This window comes from Pecten maximus, chromosome 6 (genome assembly GCF_902652985.1).
Source record: "Pecten maximus chromosome 6, xPecMax1.1, whole genome shotgun sequence".
NCBI lineage: Eukaryota > Metazoa > Mollusca > Bivalvia > Pectinida > Pectinidae > Pecten > Pecten maximus.
The window spans coordinates 14,606,530-14,619,196 of NC_047020.1; the positions used below are offsets into that span (position 1 = coordinate 14,606,530).

The 12,667-nt window shown below is 42.3% G+C and overlaps 1 protein-coding gene across 1 annotated transcript; it reads right to left on the minus strand.

Moving 5' to 3' along the window:
• Positions 1–8,440: 8,440 nt before the first annotated feature.
• Positions 8,441–12,160, minus strand: LOC117330053 (proline-rich extensin-like protein EPR1). The gene is made up of 2 exons (XM_033888272.1): positions 11,742–12,160; positions 8,441–9,359 (listed from the first exon to the last, which is right to left on the minus strand). Exons 1-2 carry the CDS (start codon positions 12,158–12,160, stop codon positions 8,441–8,443), a joined length of 1,338 nt encoding a protein of 445 aa, XP_033744163.1.
• Between the last annotated feature and the right edge of the window lie 507 nt (positions 12,161–12,667).

A 12,667-nucleotide genomic window follows, 5' to 3' on the forward strand; every position in this document is an offset into this window, starting at 1 on the left:
GTCTCAACACTAACATGGGTATTGTAACGTCTTACTGCAGTTCAGAGTTAAGGTTACGATGTAGACACAATTTCATTGATGTGTACCCGTTAGAGAATGGTCTTTTAAAGATGACTTACTAGTAACACTTACGATAGGTTTACAAGCTACAAAATCCCTTATCTTAAGTACACTCTGGCCGAGACAAGTTCCAAGTCTAGCCCAGAAATACTCGGAATCTTTGTTACAACAGTTGTGTGTTGCTGTTTAATTCATCAACAACTTTAGAGCAAGGAGAACTGTTGACCTCGGTGTTGAGGAGTGAATAGCTGTGAGTTTGTTATCCTCAGAGAGACTCTACAATAGAAACGCTTTTAAACATGCATGTGATGTTGAGTTGTACATTTATATAATATTTGCAAAAAGGAAAGAAAATAATTTTGATTACTTTATGGAATGGTCTTCAAAAATTGACAATTTTTACCAAAAAAAAAATAAAATGTTATTGACTGGTGCCTGAAAGGACGCATTTTGTCTACAGATTGGCCCAAAATAAAGACAGCGAAAGATATTCCTTCTTCGGTCAGAATTGAGTGGACATTTGAAAATGACAAAATGTCAGTATATTGTTTTGTGCCTTAAGTAAACCTATTTCGGTTTCATTTGTTTCTTTATTTTCATCACATCGAAATCAAACAGTCCTAACGTTTTTGTCAGAAATGTTCTCCAGTTACGATGTAGATACAGATGTATTTGTTATTGAATTCTTTCAGATTTGTAATTATGAATCTATCCGTAAAATGGATCCCAAATTGATGTGTCCGGTTATTATTTGAGAAAATGCAATATATTTTGGAACCAATCCATCACATTTTCTGTCAAAATGAAGACAAGTCCGTGATGCAAACAGAATTGTTTGTTTTCGTTTTTTGCAAATTATTTTAGTATTGTGAGCATAAACATCATATTGCTTAGAAACAGATGTCATTGGAGAGTATCTCCGACAATAAGGATATGCATTAGACATCCTGAACTTATCGGATATTATCCCTAAAATACGTAATATAAGATTCCCCGAGGAGTTCCGGTTGATACATTAGACTGTTTTTTAATGTTTAATATGAGCAAAAAGCTCACGGCGAATCACGCCTCGATGTCGAGTTCATCAGTTCGCCAGACCTCGCGAAATATAACACAACATTTGCTGTTAAACAAGGGACACTTTATCTGAAATACTATCGAGAAGATTGTTTTGGAAAAATTCAAAACTATAATTACATGTATATCTATACAGGTATGTCATATAGGGTTCACAACAACACCAGCATACACGTGGTTACAAACTTAGACCACACCAAGTATATGATTTGGGAAAGATAGAAACCTAAAGACCAGGCGTTGATCTGTTAGAAAAGTAAAAACAACTACGATCATAGTTGAAACATCTTAAGAATAAGGTTTGTACTTTTACGTTACATATTTGATCATCAGATCTGTCAAAGTCACGCGCTATCGATACCGTTTATGGTTACTAATACTTACATACTATCAGAGACATATATAAGTCTCTGATACTACACACCGAATCGTATATCCACAGGTGCCCGTCTCGTTTTATAAAATAATAACATATAAGACTACATGTACATATACATGATAAATATGTACTCTTATATGTTATTATTTCATAAAACGGAAAAACACAACAGATGATATACAAAAAATACAGATCTACATTTTATGTAAGGAATCTGACCTTTACAAAAACAGGTATTTTATCCTGGCGGAATTTATCAAAGTATACGCAGCGTAATTGGTCTCCCTATATATGATAAAAACTCAACATCACTCTGTTCCATGCTTCATCAACATCCCGTTTGTCAAGAGACAACCGTGATTTATCGTGGATGGTGTGGCGCGAGCGATTCGAGGTGTTCAGGAGACGGTCCGAAAGGGTCTGCACTACAGCAGTATGAGAGGATCCGTGTTCGATCTCGGGTCGGGACAAGACATTTGATCTGTTCCACCGCTTTGGTGGATACGGGATAAGCTGGTTTGTGAGAACTCACTGATGTGTTAATATACAGTACTAGCTATAGAAAACCATTATGTAGCTACCCTGTTATCATGGTGTTGTGTATTCAGATCCTAGATCCTATTGGTACTCAAGACCTCTTCCAGACGTGCAAAAGAGCCGAATAGGCACCAGGGATCGATCTTACAAATTCACAATGATTGTTCACGAATCCATTAAGTACCGTAAAGTTGACTGCTAGTCAAATATAGAAGTCCAATAAGATAAAAATAGAGAGCGTTTCTGAGACCAAGTGATATTGTCGATTTGCCACCAAACCGTATCTTTGTGTCTGCGGTACAATGACAATCTGCCAAGAACCATACCTTTTTCACACGTCTAAATATATCTACACAATCTACGTATATTGTACTTTGGATGTCGCTCAAGTAACAGAATTAGACTTTCTAAAAGCTTTTCGTATGTAAACTGATTTGTCTTCCACTGGGAACTCATTACTGAGTCTGAAAAGAAACATATTTGATAATGGTGCACACCTGCAGACCAGTAAAGGTTTGGATGGCCGACAGACGATGTCCACTAAAAGTGCTTTGGTGTTTGTTGCCATACAATTACTGTTGGTATTGATGTCAGTCACATCCATCCCCATCCTGTGTCCCACGTCTAAACCCGTAGGTAGTCTACTGAGGTGATCTATCAATAATGTACTGCTCCACTTCCACTCAGAACAGGAAGCCGAGGCGATCCTCATTTCCTTTCCGTTCTCTTTCCTTGGAGCGTGATAAATTAAATATAATTACCAACAGCCCCTATCCTTATCGTTAAAATTCACGGAGATCATGCGAACATTTGGTCTACTGAATTAATTTCGTTTAAAATACTGTAGCACGATGTAATTAACTCGCACACTGCACGTTAAGAAAACGAACATGTAAATATATTCATGAAAGCACTTTCCAAATGTTTGTTGCATAATGATGAGAGAATGAGGTGTTTAATTGGCTGTCCAAATCCTCGCGCTCGTCAGTCATGTTACTGAAAAAGCACCATCACTATGGCTGATATCGGAACTATCATTAATACTATTTTACGGTTCTTATTTTGGTCACAACATACATTTTGATGTAGATGCAGTAATACGGTGTACAGACAATATATAAACTACAACCAACAATATATTTCATGAGAACCAGTGGCGCTGTGATCTTGTTTTGGTTGCAAAAGTAAATGCTTTATTGAACAAAAAGGTATCACCAGATGTTAGATTAGGAACATTGTCTACAGTTACTGTTCAACGAGAGAATACGAGGGTTGGCATGCGATTTCAATGTTTCCCCTAATCGTCCGTCTTGAGATTTCAATCTCTTCACCTAACCGTCCGGCGTGAGATTTCAATGTTTTCACCTAACCGTCCGGCGTAAGATTTCAATGTTTTCCCCTAACCGTCCGGCGTGAGATTTCAATGTTTTCCCCTAATCGTCCGGCGTGAGATTTCAATGTTTTCTCCTAACCGTCCGACGTGAGATTTCAATGTTTTCCCCTAATCGTCCGGCTTGAGATTTCAATGTTTCCCCCTAACCGTCCGGCGTGAGATTTCAATGTTTTCCCCTAATCGTCCGGCGTAAGATTTCAATGTTTTCCCCTAATCGTCCGGCTTGAGATTTCAATGTTTTCACCTAATCGTCCGGCGTGAGATTTCAATGTTTTCCACTAACCGACCGGCGTGAGATTTCAATGTTTTCCCCTAACCGTCCGGCGTGAGATTTCAATGTTTTCCACTAACCGACCGGCGTGAGATTTCAATGTTTTCCCCTAACCGTCCGGCGTGAGATTTCAATGTTTTCCCCTAATCGTCCGGCTTGAGATTTCAATGTTTTCACTTAATCTCCCGGCGTGAGATTTCAATGTTTTCCGCTAACCGACCGGCGTGAGATTTCAACGTTTCCGCTAATGTCAGTATAATGTGACCGGGTGGGATGTCTTGCTGGGTGTCTTCGGCAGTATGCTTCAGTGAGGTAGCACTATAAATCGGCAAAAGTTCCGGCCTATTACAAGGAGACTTAACACGAACATACCACAGCCTTCCAAAACACACATACGCATTCACCACACACATGCATGTCTCACGCACAGGAGGCCGTCCTTAAATGACCTTAGCTGTTAACAGGACGTTAAACAAAATAAACCAAACCAAACCGCTAATTGTCCGGCGTGAGATTTCAATGTTTCCCCTAATCGTCCGTCTTGATATTTCAATCTCTTCACCTAACCGTCCGGCGTGAAATTTCAATGTTTTCACCTAACCGTCCGGCGTAAGATTTCAATGTTTTCCCCTAACCGTCCGGCGTGAGATTTCAATGTTTTCCCCTAATCGTCCGGCGTGAGATTTCAATGTTTTCCCCTAACCGTCCGACGTGAGATTTCAATGTTTTCCCCTAATCGTCCGGCTTGAGATTTCAATGTTTTCCCCTAACCGTCCGGCGTGAGATTTCAATGTTTTCCCCTAACTGTCCGGCGTGAGATTTCAATGTTTTCCCCTAACTGTCCGGCTTGAGATTTCAATGTTTTCCCCTAACCGTCCGGCGTGAGATTTCAATGTTTTCCCCTAACCGTCCGGCGTGAGATTTCAATGTTTTCCCCTAACTGTCCGGCTTGAGATTTCAATCTTTTCACCTAATCGTCCGGTGTGAGATTTCAATGTTTTCACCTAACCGTCCGGCGTGAGATTTCAATCTTTTCACCTAATCGCCCGGCGTGAGATTTCAATGTCTTCCCCTAACCGCCTGGCGTGAGATTTCAACCTTTTCCGCTTACCGTCCGGCGTGAGATTTCACGCCATATGTATTTCATGTCATATAGCGAGTGCCAGCTGTCTTTACCCCCTGTGTGAGATCTATTTAACCATGTGAGGTGTGTGAGAATGCAATTTTTCATATACTTCATAGGGACCAGTGCAAGTTCGCAGTATACATCATGTGGACAGCATGATGGTAACAATTAGGATGCAATCAAACTATTTCACAATCTATACAACTGATTAACATCTCTGGCTCGTGTCGAGATGTAAACATAAGTTTATATGTGAAAAGAACCACCTATATAAAAGTCGAGTTTGATCCCATTTGGACGGTTTTTATCAATTACCGAACTTGTATTTGAGGACATTTGAGAGAAACCAAAAAATGACGCCGGAACGGAAATTGTATGCAGATGCCTGGACTATTTCAAACATAAACTTATTTTGATATATTACCCCTTCATCCCAGCCATTCCACATCTAAAAGCTTACTAATGACAGCCTACTCTGCCCTTCGTGTCAAAGTGTAAAACCTTATTTGTATCACCTCAATCCAATTTGGTGCTAAAGTCCCAGTCTCTATGCTCTAATTGCGGGATGTCTTCGCCAATACGTCATTGTCAGAGTGTTCCAGCCTCCGGACCCGTTAGAATTGATTGGCGGGAACATCCCGCCCGTTCCTATCAGTCACGTCACCTCTCCACCCTGTCCCGTTCATTCTTCCTTCTCATCCGCCCACCACCATTATCATCCAATTAGCATCCTCTCGGTATATCCTCTCTCTGATTACGTTAAACACATTTCTGTTTTCTATTTCTCGCCAAACTCGTTCATTCCCCTCTATTTCCTAGTTTTATCAATGAACCATCTTTTCCTCTCCAATTCTACATCCCGTCATCCTGCCTTCCTCCGTCTGACCATTATACTGTCTGTTTTCTCATCTCTCCCTCTCTGTCCATATAATCTCCCCTCTCCACATCTCCATAATCACTCTTTTCTCGATCCTTTCAATATAACGATAGATCAACTCCTCATCAGAATACCGGCGCCGTTAAGTCTAATTAGTAAGTGATTTATTTGAATTCATGTAACATGGAAAATGTTACGACCTAACTAAACTCGACTGCAGTGCGATAAAACTAATTGTATAAAGATTATTTAACAAGCTGAAAACAGTGCAAACATGCGTCTTCTGTTGCACGTGACGACTTGGTACTGAACATGCCTGTGACGATAAAGACAAACGATGCTCTCTGGGGAATTAAAAGTTCAATTTAAGAACGAACAGGCTTTAATTGACTTTCATGAGCATTGAAGTATTGCCAGGCCTCCAGATGTGATAATATTGGTCTGGTCCAACAGTGGTTCCTTTGGTCTGGACCAACAGTGGTTCCTTTGGTCTGGTCCAACAGTGGTTCCTTTGACCTGGTCCAACAGTGGTTCCTTTGATCTAGTCCAACAGTGGTTCCTTTGGTCTGGACCAACAGTGGTTCCTTTGGCCTGGTCCAACAGTGGTTCCTTTGATCTAGTCCAACAGTGGTTCCTTTGGTCTGGTCCAACAGTGGTTCCTTTGATCTAGTCCAACAGTGGTTCCTTTGGTCTGGTCCAACAGTGGTTCCTTTGGCCTGGTCCAACAGTGGTTCCTTTGATCTAGTCCAACAGTGGTTCCTTTGGTCTGGTCCAACAGTGGTTCCTTTGATCTAGTCCAACAGTGGTTCCTTTGGTCTGGTCCAACAGTGGTTCCTTTGATCTGGTCTAACAGAGGTTCCTTTGGCCTGGTCCAACAGTGGCTCCTTTGGTCTGGACCAACAGTGGTTCCTTTGGCCTGGTCCAACAGTGGTTCCTTTGGCCTGGTCCAACAGTGGTTCCTTTGGCCTGGTCCAACAGTGGTTCCTTTGGTCTGGTCCAACAGTGGTTCCTTTGGCCTGGTCCAACAGGGGTTCCTTTGGTCTGGTCCAACAGTGGTTCCTTTGGTCTGGTCCAACAGTGGTTCCTTTGGCCTGGTCCAACAGTGGTTCCTTTGGTCTGGTCCAACAGTGGTTCCTTTGGTCTGGTCTAACAGTGGTTCCTTTGGTCTGGTCTAACAGAGGTTCCTTTGGTCTGGTCTAACAGAGGTTCCTTTGGTCTGGTCCAACAGTGGTTCCTTTGGCCTGGTCCAACAGTGGTTCCTTTGGTCTGGTCCAACAGTGGTTCCTTTGGTCTGGTCCAACAGTGGTTCCTTTGGCCTGGTCCAACAGTGGTTCCTTTGGTCTGGTCCAACAGTGGTTCCTTTGGTCTGGTCTAACAGTGGTTCCTTTGGTCTGGTCCAACAGTGGTTCCTTTGGTCTGGTCCAACAGTGGTTCCTTTGGTCTGGACCAACAGTGGTTCCTTTGGTCTGGTCCAACAGTGGTTCCTTTGGTCTGGTCCAACAGTGGTTCCTTTGATCTAGTCCAACAGTGGTTCCTTTGGTCTGGTCTAACAGAGGTTCCTTTGGTCTGGTCTAACAGAGGTTCCTTTGGTCTGGTCCAACAGTGGTTCCTTTGGCCTGGTCCAACAGTGGTTCCTTTGGCCTGGTCCAACAGTGGTTCCTTTGATCTAGTCCAACAGTGGTTCCTTTGGTCTGGTCCAACAGTGGTTCCTTTGGTCTGGTCTAACAGAGGTTCCTTTGGTCTGGTCTAACAGAGGTTCCTTTGGTCTGGACCAACTGTGGTTCCTTTGGTCTGGTCCAACAGTGGTTCCTTTGATCTAGTCCAACAGTGGTTCCTTTGGTCTGGTCCAACAGTGGTTCCTTTGGTCTGGTCCAAAAACGGTTCCTTTGGTCTGGTCCAACAGTGGTTCCTTTGGCCTGGTCCAACAGTGGTTCCTTTGGTCTGGTCCAACAGTGGTTCCTTTGGCCTGGTCCAACAGTGGTTCCTTTGGTCTGGTCCAAAAACGGTTCCTTTGGTCTGGTCCAACAGTGGTTCCTTTGGTCTGGTCCAACAGTGGTTCCTTTGGTCTGGTCTAACAGAGGTTCCTTTGGTCTGGTCTAACAGAGGTTCCTTTGGTCTGGTCCAACAGTGGTTCCTTTGGTCTGGTCTAACAGAGGTTCCTTTGATCTAGTCCAACAGTGGTTCCTTTGGTCTGGTCCAACAGTGGTTCCTATGGTCTGGTCCAACAGTGGTTCCTTTGGCCTGGTCCAACAGTGGTTCCTTTGGCCTGGTCCAACAGTGGTTCCTTTGGTCTGGTCCAACAGTGGTTCCTTTGGCCTGGTCCAACAGTGGTTCCTTTGGCCTGGTCCAACAGTGGTTCCTTTGATCTAGTCCAACAGTGGTTCCTTTGGTCTGGTCCAACAGTGGTTCCTTTGGCCTGGTCCAACAGTGGTTCCTTTGGTCTGGTCCAACAGTGGTTCCTTTGGTCTGGTCCAACAGTGGTTCCTTTGGTCTGGTCCAAAAATGATTCATTTGGTCTGGACCAACAATGATTACACTGTACCGGTTTGTAGGTGTGGTTCCATTGGTCATTTTTGTAGGTGTGGTTCCTTTGGTCAGATCTGTAGATGTGGTTCCTTTTGTCAGATCTGTAGGTGTGGTTCCTTTTGTCTGGTCAGTAGGAGTGGTTCTACTGTTCGGTTATGTAGGCGTGGATCCATTGGCCGGGTGTGTAGGTGTGATTACATTAGTCGAGTGTATAGGAGGGGTGCCATTAGTCGAGTGTGTCTGAGAAGTTCTATTGGTGGAGTGTGTAGGAGTGGTTCTATTGGTGGAGTGTGTAGGAGTGGTTCTATTGGTGGATTATGTAGGAGTGGTTCTATTGGTGGAGTGTGTAGGAGTGGTTCTATTGGTGGAGTGTGTAGAAGTGGTTCTATTGGTGGAGTTTGTAGAAGTGGTTCTATTGGTGGAGTTTGTAGAAGTGGTTCTATTGGTGGAGTGTGTAGGAGTGGTTCTATTGGTGGAGTGTGTAGGAGTGGTTCTATTGGTGGATTATGTAGGAGTGGTTCTATTGGTGGAGTGTGTAGGAGTGGTTCTATTGGTGGAGTTTGTAGGAGTGGTTCTATTGGTGGAGTTTGTAGAAGTGGTTCTATTGGTGGAGTTTGTAGGAGTGGTTCTATTGGTGGAGTGTGTAGGAGTGGTTCTATTGGTGGAGTGTGTAGGAGTGGTTCTATTGGTGGAGTTTGTAGGAGTGGTTCTATTGGTGGAGTTTGTAGGAGTGGTTCTATTGGTGGAGTGTGTAGGAGTGGTTCTATTGGTGGAGTGTGTAGGAGTGGTTCTATTGGTGGATTATGTAGGAGTGGTTCTATTGGTGCAGTTTGTAGGAGTGGTTCTATTGGTGCAGTTTGTAGGAGTGGTGCTATTGGTGGAGTGTGTAGGAGTGGTTCTATTGGTGGATTATGTAGGAGTGGTTCTATTGGTGGAGTTTGTAGGAGTGGTTCTATTGGTGGAGTTTGTAGGAGTGGTTCTATTGGTGGTAGTGTATGACCAATTCTATTGGTGGAGTATGTAGGAGTGGTTCTATTGGTGGAGTATGTAGGAGTGGTTCTATTGGTGGAGTTTGTAGGAGTGGTTCTATTGGTGGAATGTGTAGGAGTGGTTCTATTGGTGGAGTTTGTAGAAGTGGTTTTATTGGTGGATTATGTAGGAGTGGTTCTATTGGTGGATTATGTAGGAGTGGTTCTATTGGTGGTAGTGTATGACTAATTCTATTGGTGGAGTGTGTAGGAGTGGTTATATTGGTGGAGTTTGTAGAAGTGGTTCTATTGGTGGAGTGTGTAGGAGTGGTTCTATTGGTGGTAGTGTATGACTAATTCTATTGGTGGATTATGTAGGAGTGGTTCTATTGGTGGAGTATGTAGGAGTGGTTCTATTGGTGGAGTTTGTAGAAGTGGTTCTATTGGTGGATTGTGTAGAAGTGGTTCTATTGGTGGAGTGTGTAGGAGTGGTTCTATTGGTGGAGTTTGTAGGAGTGGTTCTATTGGTGGAGTTTGTAGGAGTGGTTCTATTGGTGGAGTGTGTAGGAGTGGTTCTATTGGTGGAGTGTGTAGGAGTGGTTCTATTGGTGGATTGTGTAGGAGAGGTTTCATCGGTGGAGTGTGTAACACGCAAGCCTTAAATTACGTTGTAGTATTACAGCATTACCACAGTGAGATAGTACTCCAGTGTAATCAGTACCGCTACCTAAACCCTGATCTAACTCACACCTGACAATTGAGAGCTCACATAATACATCACGTGGACAGTGAGAGTTTACGTAATACACAACGTGGACAGTGAGAGTTTACGTAATACTAGTAAATTCCGGGCAGTGAGAGTTTATGTAATACATTACTTGGACAGAGAGGGTTCACGTAATTCATAACGTGGACAGTGAGAGTTCACATAATACATAGAGTGGAGAGTGAGAGTTCATGTAATACATTACGTGGACAGAAAGAGTTCACGTAATTCATAACGTGGGCAGTGAGAGTTCACATAATGCATAGCGTGGAGAGTGAGAGTTTATGTAATACATTACGTGGACAGAGAGGGTTCACGTAATTCATAACGTGGGCAGTGAGAGTTCACATAAGGCATAGCGTTGAGAGTGAGAGTTTATGTAATACATTACGTGGACAGAGAGGGTTCACGTAATTCATAACGTGGACATTGAAAGTTTACGTAATACATAACGTAGGCAGTGAGAGTTCATATAATCAAATACGTGGACAATGAGGGCGCACGTATTTCATAACGTGGATAGTGAGAGTTCACGTAATACATAACCTAGACAACATGATGCATGGCTGAATCAAAGTACTGTCAATATCTGTAGCCATTTGTAATCATTACAGAGACCGACTGACTCGTGTTCTCTCCCAGACGTGTCAAACAACGCAGAACAACGAAGTGCACGTGGCTTAAAAAGTACAATTGATGGAATCAATAAAGACATTAGGGCCTTAATGAAAAGTTTAATCTCATTCTAATCCAATTCTTATATTGCCAGTGGGATATTCCCAGATTTGAAATAAAAAACTTTAATTTTCTTTAATGAGAAATTTACACGATTTCTCCTTTGCGACTGAGAATGTATTACCATTTAAAACCTGCAGCAGATAGAATTAACTTTTATAGCCAATTGCGCCCCCTTTTAAACAGTGTTTAAGAGATTACATTGTCAGTTACCAAAATTTGATGAGATTAAGACACTCAGCCATCGACATAGAAGCATGGACTACGTCCCGACTGCAGACCAATCTCCGCCCAGCTAACCTTATGTCTGGTCAATACGGCTTCTTCCACGCCCAGGTGATCAATTTGTTAGGTATATGTTAGACATGTAATTTTTCTTTATTTTCAATTTGAATGAAATGACATTTTGACAAATTTAAATAGCTTTAAGACTTTGCATATTTAGATTAATGTGCATTCTATTTTAAAAATTATTGCCTAAAAAAAATCAATAGATAAATTTCATCGCCCTTTTTGTCCGATGCTTTTGTTTAATGTTGATGGTGGTGTTTGAGGTTGTTGCTGCTGAAGCCCTGTGTTGATTGTTGTTGATGACAGAGGTTGTTGTTTACTATTGCTGCCAGAGATTGTTGTTTTTATTGTTGTAGGTGCCCGAGAGTATTGTTTTTCATTGTAGGTGCCTGAGGGTATTGCTTTTATCGTTGTTTGTGCCCGAGGGTATTTTTTTAATGTTGTATGTGCCCGAGGGTATTGTTTTTTTATTGTTGTTTGTTGTATGTGCCCGATGGTATTTTGTTTTGCATTATTATTTGTTGTAGGTGCCCGGTCATTGATTTTATTGCTGTTTTATGTTGGTGTTTGATGTTATTGTTTTGTATTGTTATTAAATTATTTGTGTTTTTCATTGACGTCCGATGCTGCTGTTTGCTTAATGATCATTGCTGCTGCATGATGGCGAAGGTTGTAGTTGGTGCTCGATATTTCCATAGGCTGTTTCCTTAGATACTCGATGTTGTAAGTTGTTACTTTCCGTAGATGTCTGATGTTGTTTTCTTTTGGGGTTGTTGTTTGTTGTTGCTACCCATGGTTGTTGTCGGTGTCTGAGGTTGTTGTTTGTTGTTGGTACCCAAGGTTGTTGTCGGTGTCTGAGGTTGTTGTTTGTTGTTGGTACCCAAGGTTGATGTCGGTGTCTGAGGTTGTTGTTTGTTGTTGGTACCCAAGGTTGATGTCGGTGTCGGAGGTTGTTGTTTGTGGTTGGTACCCAAGGTTGATGTCGGTGTCGGAGGTTGTTGTTTGTTGTTGGTACCCAAGGTTGATGTCGGTGTCGGAGGTTGTTGTTTGTGGTTGGTACCTAAGGTTGATGTCGGTGTCGGAGGTTGTTGTTTGTTGTTGGTACCTAAGGTTGATGTCGGTGTCGGAGGTTGTTGTTTGTGGTTGCTACCCATGGTTGTTGTCGGTGTCTGAGGTTGTTGTTTGTTGTTGGTACGGTGTCGGAGGTTGTTGTTTTCTGATGATATTAGTTGTGTAGACATTAAAGATATTTTCTGGTCACGCATAGCATAAAAACAACAGCTTGGAGATCACCTCTTGCTCACAAGAATAGCGTACAAATTAAAATGTCCATTACGATATAGTTTTGGAGGATAACCCTGGACTTTGACAGATGTCTTACAACAAGGAGAAGTAGAGTTCAAGGCATCCCATAATTACACCACAAAGGCACTATTTATTGGCTGTCAAACTGTGAAATCGGAGAGCAAATCTCAGCATCATTGAATAATTTAAACGGCAATTTTGGACTGGTATCCTTGGGAATAACGGCCTGTTGTCCATTTCACACTAGGAGTATCCACTGTCAACAGCGGGGTGGCTAGTGTCAACACAACCACACAATAACGCCTGTATTTTATGACTGAATATACCCGATAATGATACAGATACAGCCGTGTTTG